The 17,493-nt window shown below is 37.8% G+C and overlaps 1 protein-coding gene across 50 annotated transcripts in view; it reads left to right on the top strand.

Annotated features, from left to right (window-relative positions):
• DTNB (dystrobrevin beta) overlaps positions 1 to 17,493 on the top strand; it is a 239,286-nt gene that overhangs the window by 62,189 nt on the left and 159,604 nt on the right. For all 50 annotated transcript variants that reach the window (XM_070573146.1, XM_070573151.1, XM_070573157.1 and 47 more), the window contains one exon: positions 913 to 1,067. In XM_070573146.1, coding sequence (XP_070429247.1) covers positions 913 to 1,067 — 155 coding nt within the window. The remainder of the gene's footprint in view (positions 1 to 912; positions 1,068 to 17,493) is intronic.

Genomic DNA, 17,493 nt, shown 5'->3' on the forward strand with positions numbered 1-17,493 from the left:
ATGATGAATATATAGAATATGACTTTTCAAAATGCTATGTTTGGAAAGGCCTCAGGAAGTGGTCTTTCTGTGCATATTCACCTCCTCACTGATTTGTTTGTAAGGAGGCTCAATAGTTTGAAAAAAAGCTTAGGTCACATTTCTTTGTCATGCTGTTTTTGAGCTCCTGGTTATTTTTATTTTTCTCCCCAACAATGGATAAGAAGAGAAGAGTAGCTAACTGGAGACAGGAAACTCTCTCCAAGAAGATAAATAATAGTATTACTGGAAACTTCTTTCCCCTCTGCTTGGATCAGACTTTATGTAAAAATGAGATCTTGGTGTATAAAAGTATCTTGGAATTTATATGAGTTCTTTTTATTCTACTTGGAACTCACTAAGTAGAATATTTTAAACATGCTCTATGCTTCCTTCGAATTTATTTCTTCACAAGTATACATTACATCTTAGTCTTTGAAATATAATACAATTTCTTTCATACCCCATCACCAATATGCTAATATATTCATACCTTCCAACATGCATATGTGTTATATAAATATATAAATGCTAAGAGATAAAAATATATTCTACAAATTCTTTTTGGAGCCAAGTGAGGTATAAATAAGTAAAATAAAAAGTAATATGTCATTCGTTTATGCATACTCAAAAAGAGTACATAGGTAGACGTACATGAATGGTTACTTGATTTGATGTTTAGGTAGAATATTAAGTGGGTGGGAGAGAGGGGCCTGGTCAGCAAAGTAACCACACAGTGTTAATAAGAATGAGAATACGTATTATCTAAAAGTCGTACTAACTTTATGATACTTTTTAATGATGCTTTTTGACTGGTGTACAAATGACACAGAGTCATTTATAAAAAGTTGGTGTTTCTTTATAGTTTGACTTTATTTGGTTTTGTTCTCATAGATGTTTTCTCCCAGATGTCAGATTCCAATGGCTTAATGATATTTAGCAAGTTTGACCAGTTTCTGAAGGAAGTTCTGAAGCTCCCAACAGCTGTCTTTGAAGGGCCGTCCTTTGGTTACACAGAGCACTCAGTCCGCACCTGTTTTCCCCAGCAGGTAAGGACAGTTCTGTAGACTCTAGGACTAGAAGAGCATCATCCGCCCCTCCACTCGGGTCAGACTTCACCAGATTGCTTCCCGGCCAGGGACGTAAGGTCTTGAGGAGGGGAGGAGAAAGAGCTTTAAGTGGGAGGAGTGTGAAAAAGAGGGGGGATGAAAAATTCACCTGAGGATTCTTGTTTGGGAAGGAGGAGAGTCCTCTTCTGAAAAATGATGATTTTTGACATATTTAAATTACTAAAATTTTAAAGAAAAATGTTTGTGTTTATGTTACTGCTACTGGACGTATATTACTGTCCTAAATGAGTTCTTTAAACTGTGAAATACAGGAATTTTGATATAAAACTCTGTACAATACTGGATCATTGTTTCCTGAGCACTGAAGCCACGGAATGCTGTGCACTTCTCTTCTGCCAGCTCAGAATCCCTGGAGGGTACACTGCCGCTTTCATATGGAAGAAAGATAGATTTGTTTCTCTTTATTTGTGGTGTCCTTTTGTGGTCCTGCTCTAGAGGTCGTGTCGGTACATTTCTGAGATCTTAACTATGTCTTAAAGACTCAGAGCAGAGCACACACTGACTATAGCGTTCATTTTATTCAGGTAGAGGTAAGATAAGAGGAGCTTCGTGCTAAACTTAGAAAGTTCTGGAAAGTGGGAAATTAAGAAAACAAAAATCTATGTTAAAACTAATAAGTAAAAAATTAATGGAAATAGGATATTGACATAGTCTGAAAGTATCTCCCCATAAGATGTTAATTAATTACAAAAGAAAACATAGGGACTTTACAGTAGAGAAACCTGCCAGGTCCACTTTAACCAGATGGTCAAAGGCCCTCACACCAGTAGAGGAATAGACGGATATCCCTGCCTCCTGATAGGATGCACTGAGAAGTACCCAATGTCACTACTGTCGTACTTCTCAAGAAAAACACAACCTGAGTCTTATCTGGAGGAAATAGCCCACAAACCCAAATGAAGGGATTTTGATAAAATAATTGGGGGGCTGCCCCCGTGGTGTAGTGGTTGAGTTTGGCACTTTCTGTTTCGGCAGCCCAGGTTTGCAGGTTTGGATCCCAGGTGTGGACCTATACCACTTGTTAGTCATACTGTGGTGGTGACCCACATATAAAATAGAGGAAGATGGGCACAGATGTTAGCTCAGGGTGAATCTTCCTTAGCAAGAAAAGCAAATTAAAAAAAAACTGGCCTGTACGCTTTAAAAATGTCAGTGTCATTAAAGACAAAGACTGAAGAACTACTCCATATTACAGAAGTCTAAAGAGATGTGAAAACTGAATGCAGCTCACCATCCAGGATTTCCTTTTGTTATAAAGGACATTATTGGGATACTTGAAAAAAATCTAAATAAATTTTTTAGACTAGATAATAGTATTGTGTCAATGAATACTGATTTCCTGATTTTGAAATTTGTATTAAATTACGTAAGAGAATGTCCTGGTCGTTAAGAAATACAGTCTGAGGTATTTAAAGGTTAAAGGGGCAGCTCTTCTGCAGTGTTAACAATTGAGGAATCAGGGTTAAGGGTAAATGGGAATTTTTTTGTAATCCTCTTAAAGTCTTTCTGTAAGTCTGAAATTATTTAAAAATAAAAAGTTAAAATATAAAAGGAACAAGTCTAAAGATTTGAGAACTGAAAGGACATTGTAAACTAGATTCTCCTGACCTGTGTTACTTTGATTCACAAAAGAACCAAAAGTAAACACACACACACCCCCTTTTCACATTTAAAGTTCAGAATTCATATTTATCTGAATTCAGACTTTCAAACAATATTTTATAATTTGTTTAGCAATTACTCAACTTTGGCACTAAAGGCAGCACCCATAATGTTAGAGAGGTATTTTTGTTGTTGTTGTTGAAGAATATTGACCCTGAGCTGATGTCTGTTGCCAGTCTTCCCTTTTTTTGTATGTGAGCAGCCACCACAGCATGGCCACTGACATACCAGTGGTGTAGGTCTGCGCCCAGGAGCCAAACCCGGGCCGCCGAAGCAGAGCGCGCTGAACTTAACCTCTAGACCACCGGAGCTGGCCTGGAGGGTTTTTGTAGTAACTTCTGAATTTGTCTACACATTGGCTAACAGTTTTTGTGGATATTAGCCTCTATATGTTGTTTTTCCTCTTAGCATAAATGGCAATGTCAGCTTTTAGCATATTGAAAATATCTCTGTGCTTCAATCTATGCTAACACGTTGTGCATTTTTCCCCCTGAATATGCATTTCCCAATGAAATGAGGATGTCAAGACATATCCTGGTACAAGACTGTCCCGCAGGTATTAAAATGCCCCTCAGAGACATGTGAGGATGAGCATGATAAGGATGCAGCAGATATTTTCCATTTGAAATCATTTCACTGCTGCTGTTTCTTTAGTGGCACCACCACGTCAAATGGTTGCCCCACAGTACCCTAGGGTAATCTTGTATGATGTACATGTGACTTTTCCCACAAGGAGCTTCTTGGATGTTAGGCTAAGAAGTGATCAAATTCTGGAGTGCCTACTATTAAGTAAACCAGTGTCAGGCTGGGAAAGGGAATTTATGCAAAGAAGTTAGAGTGAAGAACAAGATCTGACCAGTGGGTGAAAATTACATGGAATACTAAAACTAACCTTTGATTTATGTGAATAGTATAATGAGAATCTACTATCGGAATAGCAGTTTAAAATGTTGAAGTGTATAGAAAAATTCTAATTGTTAATTCTAAGAATGCTGTCTAGGATTCTGTAGATTACCTTATGCCATAGTTGTGAGACCTTTGAACTCACAACCTGGTTGTTGCTTTTCACCTACTTCAGATTCTTCTCTGTGTTTTGATGGATACCAAATTTGAAAACGTCAGAGAAGCTTATTTCAGTCTAGAGGAAACGTGAGTTTTCTGTGGTCTATAAAGATGACAAAAAAGAAGACTCAAAAGAAACAGAACTATTGATAGAATGACCCCAAAAATGAGACTACTTCGACAAAGAGTTAAATTTAACAAGTTTTGGGTTTCTTTTTGAAAATGGGCTTTTCCCATGCAGTTTGTTTTCCTACACAGGTGTTTCCTTAATGTGGGTTAGCTCATACACCATCAGATAGAGAGAGGACAGTGTTAATGTAGAGTGGAGACTGGGTTGTTGGTTCATAGATAATTTTCCCCAGCATATTAATGTTCTGGGCTGAACAAAGAAATGATCACAATTAAAGAGAAGTACAACTGTTTTAAGAAAGAAGCTGAAAACCCTGCAGAAGTTCCTTTTAGTGAAACAAGTGACTGGTTGGGAGGGTTCATGAACTGCTCCACTTTCTAGAGTGTTACACTAATGAAGCTGTGGGTACAAATGAAGAAGCTGTGAAGACGTTCCTGCCCCGCCCCCACCCCATGCCGAAAAATTAGCTGTTGGAGTCAGCTATCCCCTGGATCCGATAGTTTTGATAAAACTGATCTATCTTGGAAGTTGTATGCCCTTCTCACGAAAAAGGGAAAAAAGGAAAAAAGTGTCTCAGGATTTAAGGCTGAAAGGTATCATCTGACAGTGACTCTTGGTGGAAATGCATGGGGAGATTTATTTGTGCTGGTGCTCTTGTTAGTATTGCCATTGTTTGGTTAGTCCTCCATTTACAAGGCTACATAGGTTTTTAGGTTTATTCCAACCCTGTTTTTCTCATAGACCTTATTATTTTTAAATCCACAGTTTTGCAGTAGGTACAATTTTCCAGTAATATATGTGTTATATTACAGCATAAATACTTTCATTTTTTAAAATGATATAAAGGGAATTACATACAGTCATGTACTGCATAACGACATTTCCGTCAATGATGGACTGCATATATGACAGTGGTCCCAAAAGATTAGTACCGTATAGCCTAGGTATGTAGTAGGCTGTACAGTCTGGGCTTGCATAGGTATTTTAGGGGAGGAAGAAATTTTCCTCTACCCTTTTAGATTCTTCTGACTGGTCTAAGAATTAAATTGAAATGAGACAGAGTAACAGGAGAAAAACAAAAGTTTAATAACTTGTATACATGGGAGAAACCCAGGAAGACTGAGTAACTCACCAAAATGCCTGAAGCCCTCTCCTTAAAAGTCATGCTCGGCTAGAGACAAAAGAAGATGTCGGGGGTGAGGAGAGTCAGGGATTTTAAAGAGACGGAAGGCAATTCACAGGTAGGTGGAAAGGAATAAACACTTGGAAAACAAGTATTTGGCCACACAGAAACAGAAGAACACAGAGGGGAGCCCAACAAACAGGCCTTTCTAGGTTCCTCCCTGTCTACCACCTAGTTCATGTGATGATGCTTCCTGAGACAGGTATTTTTTATCTGAATTCTTTTACGCAGTTAAGGGGAGGTAACAAGAAAAACTTTGAGTTTTTTGTTTCTTAAAAATAGCCTAGAATAATCCTCATGTTAGAGAGACACATTTTGGGGTGGCAAATTTTGTTTCCCTTCAGTACACTCTATGATGTTCCCACAACAACGAGATCACCTAACAATGCATTTCTCAGAATGTATCCCTGTCATGAAGCGACACATGACTATGTTTATTTTACTATAGCTTTAATTATTTAAAAAAAAATTTTGTTGCACCACATTAACAAAATTAAGGACAAAAATCATATCATCTCAATAGATGCAGAAAAAGCATTTGACAAAATTCAACATCCATTTGTGATAAAAACTCTTATCAAAGTGGGTATAGAGGGAATGTACTTCAACATAATAAAAGCCATATATGACAAGCCCACAGCTAATATCTTGCTCAATGGTGAAAAGCTGAAAGCCTTTCCTCTAAGATCAAGAACAAGACAAAGATGCCCACTCTCCCCACTTTTATTCAACATGGTATTGGAAGTCCTAGCCAGAGTGGTTAGGCAAGAAAAGAAATTAAAGGCATCCAAATTGGAAAGGAAAAAGTAAAATTGTCACTATTTGCAGATGACATGATACTATATGTAGAAATCCCTAAAAACTCCACCAAAAAACTGTTAGAATTGATAATCAAATTCAGTAAAGTTGCAGGATACAAGATCAACATAAAAAAATCTGTTATACACTATCAGAAAGAGAAATAAAACAATCTCATTTACAATTGCATCAAAAAGAATACAATACCTAGGAATAAATTTAACCAAGGAGATGAAAGACCTGTATATTGAAAATTGTAAGACATTGGTAAAAGAAATTGAAGAAGACAGATAAATGAAATGATGGTCTGTGCTCATGGATTGAAGAATCAATATTGTTAAAATATCCGTACTGTCCAAAGCAATCTACAGATTCAGTGCAATCTCTATCAAAATTTCAATGGCATTTTTCAAAGAACTAGAACAAATAATCCTAAAATTTGTATGGAACCACACAAAAAAACAAATAGCCAGGGGCTGGCCCCGTGGCCGATAGATTAAGTTCGCGCACTCCACTGCAGGCGGCCCAGTGTTTGGTTGGTTTGAATCCTGGGCGCGGACATGGCACTGCTCATCAAACCACGCTGAGGCAGCGTCCCACATGCCACAACTAGAAGGACCCACAACGAAGAATATACAACTATGTACTGGGGAGCTTTGGGGAGAAAAAGGAAAAAATAAAATCTTTAAAACAAAACAAAACAAAACAAAAAACAAATAGCCAAAGCAATTTTGAGAAAGAAGAACAAAGCTGGAGGCATCACGCTCCCTGATTTCAGGCTATATTACAAAGCTATAGTAATCAAAACAGTGTGATATTGGCATAAACACAGACACATAGATCAATGGAATAGAATAGAGAGCCCAGAAATAAACCCATGCATATATGGTCAATTAATTTACAACAAAGAGTCAAGAATATACAATGGGAAAAGACATTCTCTTCAATAAATGGTGTTGGGAAAACTGGAGAGCCACATACAAAAGAATGAAACTCAACCACTATCTTATACCATACACAAAAGTTAACTCAAAATGGAGTAAAGCCTTGAACATAATATCTGAAACCATAAAACTCCTGGAAGAAAACATATGCAGTAAGCTCCTTGACATAGGTCTTGGTGATGATTTTTTGAATCTGACACCGAAAGCAAAAGGAACAAAAGCAAAAATAAATGTGGGACTTCAGCATGCCAAAAACCTTCTGCATAGCATAGAAAACCATCAATAAAATGAAAAGGCAACCTACTGAATGGGAGAAGGTATTTGCAAATTATATAAGGACTAATATCCAAAATATATAAAGAACTCACATAGCTCAATAGCAGAAAACAAACAATCTGATTAAAAAATGGGCAGAAGATCTGAATAGAAATTTTCCCAAGAATAGGTACGTGAAAAGATGCTCAGCATCACTAATTATCAGGAAATGCAAATCAAAACCACAGTGAGATATCACCTCACACCTGTTAGGATGGCTGTTATCAAAAAGACAAGAAATAACAAGTGTTAGTGAGGAGGTGAAGAAAAAGTAACCGTTGTGCACTGTTGGGAATGTAAATTGGTGCAGCCACTATGGAAAACAGTATGGCGGTCCCCCCCAAAATTAAAAATAGAACTGCCATATGACCCAGCAATTCCACTTTTGGGTATTTATCCAAAGAAAAGAAAATGAAAACACTTACTCAAAAAGATGTATGTACCCCCATGTTCATTGCAGTGTTATTTATGATAGCCAAGATATGAAAACAACATAAATGTCCACTGGTGGATAAATGGATAAAGGAATTGTGATATATATACACAATGGAATATTATTCAGCCATAAAAAAGAATGAAATCTTGCCATTTTTGAAAACGTGGATGGACCTTGAGGGCATTATGCTAAGTGAAATAAGACATAGAAAGACAAATACCATATGATCTCTTCTATGTGTGGAATCTAAGAAAACCCCAAAAAACAAAGAAACAAGCTCATAGATACAGAGAATAGATTGGTGGTTGCCAGAGGCAGAGTAGGGGGCTTGGCAGAAATAGGTGAAGGGAGTCAGAAAGGAAAAAAAAAAAACAAAACAGGCAAATACTGTAGATATCAGTTAAGTATTTTTTCTTCTTTTCTTCTTTTTTTTCCCCCAAGGAAGATTAGCCCTGAGCTAACATCTGCCAATCCTCCTCTTTTTCTGAGGAAGACTGGCCCTGAGCTAACATCCGTGCCCATCTTCCTCTACTTTATATGTGGGACGCCTCCCACAGCATGGCTTGTCAAATGGTGCCATGTCCACACCTGGGATCTGAACCAGGGCACCCCGGGCTGTGAAGCGGAACATGCGCACTTAACCAGTGCACCACCGGGCCGGCCCCTAACTATTTTTTAGAAAATGCATGTGGGGCCGGCCCTGTGGCTGAGTGGTTAAGTTTTCGCACTCCACTTTGGTGCCCCAGGGTTTCACCAGTTTGGATCCTGGGTGTGGACATGGCATGGCTCATCAGGCCATGCTGAGGCTGCATCCCACATAGCACAACCAGAAGCTCTTAGAACCAGAATATACAACTATGTACTGGGGGGAAGGGGGCGGGGGGGGGTGGGGCTTTGGGGACAAGAAGAAGAAAAAAAAAGGGAGAAGAAGATTGGCAACAGTTGTTCGCTCAGTTGCCAATCTTTAAAAAAAAAAAAAGAGCATGCACTCCAGTCTAGCAAATCTACTTCTAGTAATTTAACAAAATAGTCATGGATATAATCACAGATTTATTTATGAGGATGTTTATTGCATTGTTGTTCATAATAGCAGAGAAGGTGGAAACAACCTGAAAGTCCAAATATAGGAAATTGATTACATTCACCAAAAATTATACTATAGAGCCATATTTTATTATATGAAAAATTAGTCAGGATATGTTAAGGCTGTTAAATTTGTATGTATAATTTGAAAAAAAAAAAATTTTGCCTGCTTTTCACAGACTAACCCAAAAGAAGGGATGTGGGTTTATGTAGTTTAGTAGTTTTAAAAACACACCGAAAATTGAAAACATTTCTAAGTCAGTTCAAGAGAACACATCTCCTAGAATTGCTTCAATTCAATGGCCGACACCAAATGTTGGTGAAGATTTGGAGCAACCGGAACTCGTGTTCAAGCCACTTTGGAAGAAGCCCTGGTGGTTTCTTATAAACCTAAACAGACACCTTCCGATGACCTAGCAATTCTATTCCTAAGTTTTTCCCACATGAAATAAAAACTTCTGCCCATAAAAAGACTTTTATAAGAATGCTCTTATTAGCCTCAGAAGCATCTGAGGTGTCCATAATAATAAAACATTGGAAGAAAGTTAATTCAAGAGACAGTTTGTCTGGAATTGGCTTCAGAGTAATCCAGGTTGAAGGGAGAGTGAAAGCATAAATGAAACAAAATTAGTCATATGTTGAGAATTGTTGAAGCTGGGTAGTAGGCGTATTATGCTATTCTCTCTACTTTGGTGTATATTTTTAAAATTTAATAATAGAAAAATTAGTTCTGATTGTAAATTTGTGATTGTGATTGTTGTCTGAATAAAGCACAGTGTTAACGTAGCCTAACATTTTGGTGGGTAGGGCAGATTTATTAAGATTCTTCAGTGTTTATAAACTAACACACTGACTTTAGAGACTTAAAAGTTATTTAAAAAAAAAGCAGTGAAGGTATTTAAACTTCTCTCCAATTTTTCCAAACTTCAGAGTTTTGGGATGTGTTATATTTCTCCTTAGAAAGATAATTGCTCTTGTTTTATCATTTATTCTCTAGGTTCGTATTGACTTTAGTTTGGAGAGGTCAGTCCCCCCGCAGAGGATTTTTAAATTTGATACTATCTTTACGAAAAGGAAACCTGAATAAGTAGCATGGAGAGTGAGGGAGAAGGGAGGGAGTCGGGAAAATAGCTGCGTCCTAATCATTGTTGCAGGAGATGCTGCTGATAACGCTCTGTGGGACGCTGTGCCACACTCTCCTTAGTTCACAGAGGAGGTGGGAAGTGGACGGAGATGGGATTGCGTTACTGCTGGTAGATTTTCAGGGTGGCAAGAATATTTCATGCCTGGAGATGTCCTCTGATGATACTTTGACCAGCATGTCCTCTTCTGCTATATGCCAAAATATGGGACTTTTCTTCCCACTGTATCTTTGAAATGAGACGTTTTCTGGATGTTCTGACCTTTTTTCCTGGACATTGAATAAAGTTTGGCAAGAATTACGTGGCATGTAAGTGTGTGTATATGTGTATTTCATAGATACTATAATTATGGAGGTTTTATAGTCTCCGTTAGCAACCTCTCGTTACCATTATAATCCATTGTGGGTTATTACCATGTTTCATTGATTTGAAGATAGTTTTTCACATCTTAACAGCTCTCGTATTTGAGATAACCTCATATAGCAGTAAGAATGGCATCCTACAATTACAGTTGACCAAGTAGTGGTTATGGGTTGTCATTTCCTGCACATGTGTGAACTTGGTCATAGCTGTTAATATTGTTGTCACTTCAACTGAATTATGTTTTTGGTACTGCATGGGGTGTTATTTAAAATGTCCTCAGAAAGAGTATACTCTGATTTGGCATTAAACAAAAAGTTTTTGTAAACACAGAAAGCCATGGACACAGAACAGAGGGAAATAAATTTGATATTAGTGAGACAAGTATTTATTATTGGAAGAATTCCATATTTTCCTGCAAATCAACAACCAGGTGCTTTATAGAACCATTTTTTTAAAAGGAAGATATCCACAAATAAATGAAACTGTATATTTTTTTACTGAGATTTTACCAAAATAATGTCTTGTCATACCAAGCAGTGCAACTGAAAGTTGATGAAATTGCCAAATCCTTCTGAATGGATGAAAGAAACGTCAGTTCATCAAGAGGCTAGTATGACCGAGTCGTGTGTCATGAAGGATTCAGTTAATTAAGTCATTGAGTTAGTTTAATTGGCTGAGTGTTTTCCTTTCTTAGAGGTAAAAAAAATAATGGTGCATCTTACAAGTGGTGGTGTGTTAGGCTGGATGAAATACAGGGCATAAAACTGATTTTGTTATGATCAGGTCTATAGTAAGGAAGCCTGTATCACTGGCATTAGATTGAACAAAATGGTAGAGACCTAAAAGTGAAACTTTGTTCCAGTTGAGTCTGTGGAGGAGAGTGCCTTACTAAATGATGCTTAGATAGAAATGACAAGTGGCTCCAAGACTTTCGTTTATAAAAAAGGTTTTTGTTAGGTAACAATGCTTATTGTGTACATACTGTAGGAAAGGTCCCCCGTCTCAGTTATTACTCATGAGCTGGAAACAGGTCCTGATGTGTTCGGTCATGTTTCCCTGCCTGAGGCTTGTGGGCAGGGCTGAGAGCTGCTGGGCGTGCAGTGTTGGGGCTGTTGGTGCAGTGCCCTCTCTGGAGTTCACTGGCAGCGCAGTCTAGCATGCACCCCTACTCTGGACCTCTGATACCCCCTCCTACCCAGAGGCTTGTGGTTCGTTGGTCTTCAGGCAAAGCAGAAAAATGCTTCACCAGAAAACAGAGGACCCAGGTCTCCTCATCACTTTACTTATGGCCTAAAGAAGAGGACTGTTCCTGCTCAGATATTGCTTTTGTTTTATTATTCCTTTTAATCGTAAGCAAATGTGAGTTTATGTCATCATTTTAAAATACAGCTCTGTTGCTGTCCCTCTTTTGCTTAAAAACCCTTTCCTAGCTCCTTATGCCTCCTGGGTGAGGTTCTTAGCAGGACGTCGTGGTGCTTATCAGTCCAACCCCAGCCTGTCTTTTCACCTTCATCCCTGAGTGCTCCTATCCCCGACAGACCCCAGACTCAGCGTGCCGTGGTTTCTTTTTAGATACAGCAGTCCCCCCTTATCTGTGGAGGGTATGTTCCAAGACCCCCAGTGGGTGCCTGAAATCGTGGTTAGTGCCAAACCCTATCTTACTAAGCACTTCTCACGCACTGTGGCCATGACTTTTGCATTTTGAAATGGGGTAGCAAAACTAGCATGAATTTCTTTTTCCTTCTTCACAATTTCACAGATAGAAGATTCGTTCTTACCATAGATCTTAGCAACCTCTGCATATGATTTTTCCCCCACTCCTTATTAAATCAAGAATTGCACCTTTTCACTTGAAGCACTTTACAGCTTCTCTTTGGCATATCCAAATTGCCAGCGTCACTACTCTTGTGCTCTGAGCCATTGTTAAGTAAGATAAGGGTTACTTGAACACAAGCACTGTGATACCACCATAGGCAATCTGATAACAAGAAGGCCACTAAGTGACTCCTGGGTGGGTAGCGTATACAGCATGAATACACTGGATGCAGGGATGATTCACATCCTGAGCAGGACGGAGTGAGACAGTGCCGGGTTTCATCACGCTGCTCAGAACAGTGCATAATTTAAAACTTACGGATTGTTTATTTCTGGAATTTTCCATTTAATATTTTCGGACTGTGGTTGACTGCAGGTGACTGAAACCTTGGAAAGCAAAACCGTGGATAAGGGAGCCTCCTGTATTGCCACAGTGCCACAGGGGTTGTACCAGTTTGCACTCCCACCATCAATGTATACGGGCATTTGTTTCTCCACAGCCTTGCCAGCAGCTATGTTCTTACATCTATGAATTTTTGTCAATCTGATAGATGAGAAATGTTCTCAATATAGTTTTAATTTGCGTTTCTCTTCTTTTGAGTAACGTGCATTTCGAGTGAGCAAAAGTAGTACACTTCTTGTCTTTGTTTTTGCTATTAGCTCTCACTGAAATGCCAATAACCCCTGACCTTCTCTCTCTCTTCCAACAAATTTTTGGCCCTAATGTTTCAAATCTCAGCTAAAATATCCTCTCTTCTTCGATGCTGTGAATCTTTCAATGTAGGATTAATTGTTCCCTCTTCTGCGCTCCTATGGCATGTTACATCTAGCTCACTTATGCCCTGAAGGGATGTACCTTGGTCTCCTGCAACTTTATGTCCCTGTGACTAAGAGTGTCTGGAAAATGATTGATGCTTACTGGAGATTCATTGGATTAATTGAGTAATGATTTAAGTTAGATGTGGCATGAGAAAGTATCTTTGGCTTGAATTCTAATTGAAAGCTTAAAGATCATGTACGTATTTGCAACCTTGTTGTTTTCATCAATATTATTATTCCATGATTTTCTCAAAACATTCTTTGCAGTGAGGAAAATATATTTCAAAATTTTTGAAGTTTTTCCAATCTTCCTTTTAACTGTAATAAATACAAATCTCTAATAGAAAACACAGCAACATTATATTTTTGTGTTATTACAAAGTAATTTTCAAAGTCCAAAATAAATCTGTGATATGGACAAATTCAGTGTCTCATAAAATCGAAAGGCTGACCTTTCGCACTTAAAGGCCTGTAAGCATTTATGAGCACCTTATAAGCGACCTTATAACACTGTTCCTATAACCAGTTAATGTATGTTCTCCCTTGTTAGACAAAATATTTCTATAACTACACAAAAGTTTGTATAAAAACGTTTTAATCTGGAGAGTTGTAAAAATGTTGTTTTCAAGTCTGTTAACTAAATGTCATACATTGTTTAACTGATTACCAAATAAGTGATAAGGCAGTGGATAAGAAATATTCACCTGTTGCCCATAAGGAAATAGGAGATTTTAATGAAAATGATGAGGTTGAAAATTGCAGCTATGATGATCGAATGCTAAATTATTTTACTTGTTTTCCTATTTTTGAGAGAGTTTCTCCCCATTTTAAGACATAGAAAATGTAGTCATGGATGGAGGGAGGTGGGAATGGCGTCCAGGGTGATAAACGTCAGTACTGAGGATTAGAATAACAAGGGATAGGGAGGTAGGCAACAAACAGAAATACCCGTTTCTAAGAAAAAGCATGAGCGTTCGCACACAGATAGAAACAGCCTCAGTGTTTTATAGAGGAAGGCATAAATAAATCATGGTGTTTTGCTCAGTGGATCAGGCAGCTGTTAAAATGATTAGAAATGAAGACTTTGTAGCAAAACAATAAAATCTTTAGTAAAATGTTAAGTGAAAAAACAGATTATTTTCATCTACCCTATGTACAGGATTACATAGAAATATATACATTTGGAGGGAAATACGGAAAAATGGGAATTGTGGGGATGTACATTATTTGCAATTTTATTATAGTTTTTGTTATAAATATTATTGTGCTATAAAGAAATAAGGAGAAATGCAAAGAATGTGTTCAACTCAAGAGCAAAAACAAGACAAATAGGGAGAAAAAGAGCCAACCTATCTTTCACACAGTTATTTACTAAGACAAAATTTTTGAGCTGGAAATTCTTATCCCAACAGTTCTCAAGCTTTTTGGTCTCAGGGCTTCTTCACAGTAAAAATTATTGAGGACCCCAAAGAATTTATGTTGGATTTGTGTATGTGGGTTATATCTATCAGCATTACTATATTAAAAATTAAAATTGAGAAATTAAAAAATGTTATTTAAAAATAACAAGGATAATAAACCTATTACATGTTAACGTAAATATTTTTATGAAAAATAACCATATATTCCAAAACAAAAAAATTTAATGAGAAGAGTGCCATGTTTTATATTTTTGCAAATCTCTTTAATATTTGGCTCAATTGAAGACAGCTGGATTCTCATATCTGCTTATCCATTCAGTCTGTTGCGATATATTGTTTTGATTAAAGTATAGAAAGAAAATCTGGCCTCACACAGCTGTGTAGCTGGAAAGGGAGGACTATTTTAATAGCTTTTTCAGATGGTTGTGGATAGGCCACATTGCCTCTGGAAAACCCCACTGTATGCTCACGAGAGAATGAGATTGAAAAAGGCAAATAATATCTTAGTATTATTATAAAAATAGTTTTGGCCTCATGGACTCCCTGAAAATGTTTTAGGGACCTTCCAGGGGGCCTCTGACCATACTTCGAGAATCACTGTTCTGGCCCAGATGAGAAAACTGAAACTAGAATGTTAAGTGATTTTCCCCAAATCACATGGTTAATGGAAGACCCAGCACCAAGACACGGTTCCTCTGGTTTCATTCCTTATGCTTTTGGAGAACTTCAAATTATAGTATGACCTTAGGACAGTCTTGGAAACTGATCCTGAGCGTACATGTGAGGGTCTTCTGAGATATCAAATATGATTGTTCTTTTTCATCTAGAAGATTAAAAAAAACTCTTATCATGGGTGAATCAAAACTTCTTAGAGAAAGGAGCATTAGGATTATAAGTGGATTTGTAAAATGTAATTTTGAACAGAAGAAGGTATAGAAATACTAATTTAAACATTAAATTTATAATAAATGATAGACATTTAATATTTATTTACCATCTCTCACTAGCTAGAAAAACTTCCTGGCATCTTCTTTCTCAATAATTTTAAACAGACACCTTTGATTTCATTTTGCTTTGTTGCAGTTATTTGCACATTCACAGTAAGAGGCATTTTCCATGTCTGGACTTCCAACGTTTGGTGACTTTCTGGGTTTGTTTTTAATGTTGTTCACTGATTCCTCCCAGATTCCACTGAGGTCTCAGAAACATTAGTGACTTGGATGCGTGAGATGGAAGGCATTTTGGAAAACTTTATTTAGCCTATTTGAGTAGGCATTTCTCAAGCCTCACCGTCAATGCAAAGCCATGCATAGAGGGCTTTTAGGTGGTAACTTCACACTGTTATCACTCTCTTGCATACGTTTCAGAACCTTTCCCTCCCCCCATTCAGTGCTGGCCTGCAGTCTCTGTCCTCGATCTGACTTTCCTTCAGATTTCTTCTTCTTTTTCAGGATTTTATTGCAAAAGCCTCTTTCTTGCTCTGCCGTCTATGTTCCCTCGTGTTTCTGTTCCTTACTTACAGTTTCTTCTTTTAAAGATTATTCTCAATAAGAATGACTTCCAATTTACATATAACAGAATCAAGATTTTCACAGTTGCCAACAAGATGCACAGAAGTAAGTCTGCGTAGTCTCCTTTTTGCATGACAGGAGGCATCTTTGGGGAGGTGTCGTGGTGGGTCAGATGAAAATCCTGGCACCTGCTGTCCTGAAGAAACACCACAATGCCTTCAACTCCTTGCTTCCAATTTGGGTTGAATATATTCATAGTAAAAATCAAAATTATTCTGTAATCAGTGGGCAGAATCTTTAGGTCAGCTCTAACCAGTTTTATCTTTTCTACCTTTTTTCCCTGAAAGAAAGTATTTTAATGTTTTATGAGGAAACGCCACATTTTTTTATACCATTTTTTTCACTTCAACAAAAGTGGTGAGACTGAGAACATTGTTACTTGGGAAAGAGTGAGATGAAATGCTGGGTGCCTTTTGGCTTCACTCTGCCCCCAATCTCCAGGCCCATCCCATCCACACACAGCCCCCCAACCATCCCCGCCCCATCCTCACACCTTTGGATGGCGGGACGGCTGCTTACTGCGCTCTGCATCTTGTGTTCTCCCGTGTTTGCCCTTTTGTCTCTGTTTTTCTTTTGGAATAAAGATTGAAGTGGGGGCCTAGGTGTCCAGGTTGTCGTTACACAACTCACACATCCGGTTGTATGGCACTGCCTTTCCCCTCCTTTTTCCTTTCCTTTTGGAGCTGGAAAGGTGCTTGTGTGTTACAGGAAATAAAAGGAAAATTCATTAATTTGAAATATTGTTGAGAACCTGTTCTGTCTACATCTGTGACTCTATTTTTTTCTGGACTGTTTTCTAATTTTCTGTGTCCATGTGGGACTTAATTGTATTAGTGTTTCACATACAGTGGAAGCTTCCTACATATTTAAAAGAGAGCAATAAAGAGAACAGAAAAATGCAGTCCAGCCGGGGATATGGTATAATGGAGGGACTACTGATGGGCATTTGGGTATTTGGGTTCTAATCTCTCTTACTATAACTGTCTCTGTGACTTTGTCAAATAACTTCACTCTGAGCTTCAGTCTTCTCTTCTGTAAAAGAGAAAGTTGTGGATGATGTCTGAGTGTTTGCCCTTCTCTTTAGTATTTATTCAGCAATTACTTACCAAGTGCCAATTATGTGCCTGCCGCTGTTATGGATGCTGGAAATATGGCAGATGACCAGGCGGCCGGAGTTCCTGCTCTCATGACGTCTTACCATCAGGGGTGGGGTCTGTCTCCCCTGCTGGATAACCGACGTAGTAGTTTAAAGGACACCTGAGTTCTAGTCCTGGCTCTGTGTCTGATTTGGGTGGGACATTTACAAGTCATTTAAATGCTTTATTTTCTCATCTGTAAAATGAAGATACTAATACCTAACCTATTTAATTTATACAGTTGTTTTAAGACTCATTTAACATAATGTATGTGGAAATGCATTTGAATATAGTAGCAGTGTATAGTATAGTGTGTTGTAACCGTAGTGATGTAAAATATTACTGTAAGGTAAAAATTTTATATTGGTAGAAAATTTCACATGTAATTCAAAGCTCGGTTGGGAGAATCCTAAATTAACTTAATCTTGGAGTTCAGGGATGCTTGAAAAATATAAAGTATATTTG

The sequence above is a fragment of the Equus przewalskii genome, chromosome 14, assembly GCF_037783145.1.
Source record: "Equus przewalskii isolate Varuska chromosome 14, EquPr2, whole genome shotgun sequence".
Classification (NCBI taxonomy): domain Eukaryota; kingdom Metazoa; phylum Chordata; class Mammalia; order Perissodactyla; family Equidae; genus Equus; species Equus przewalskii.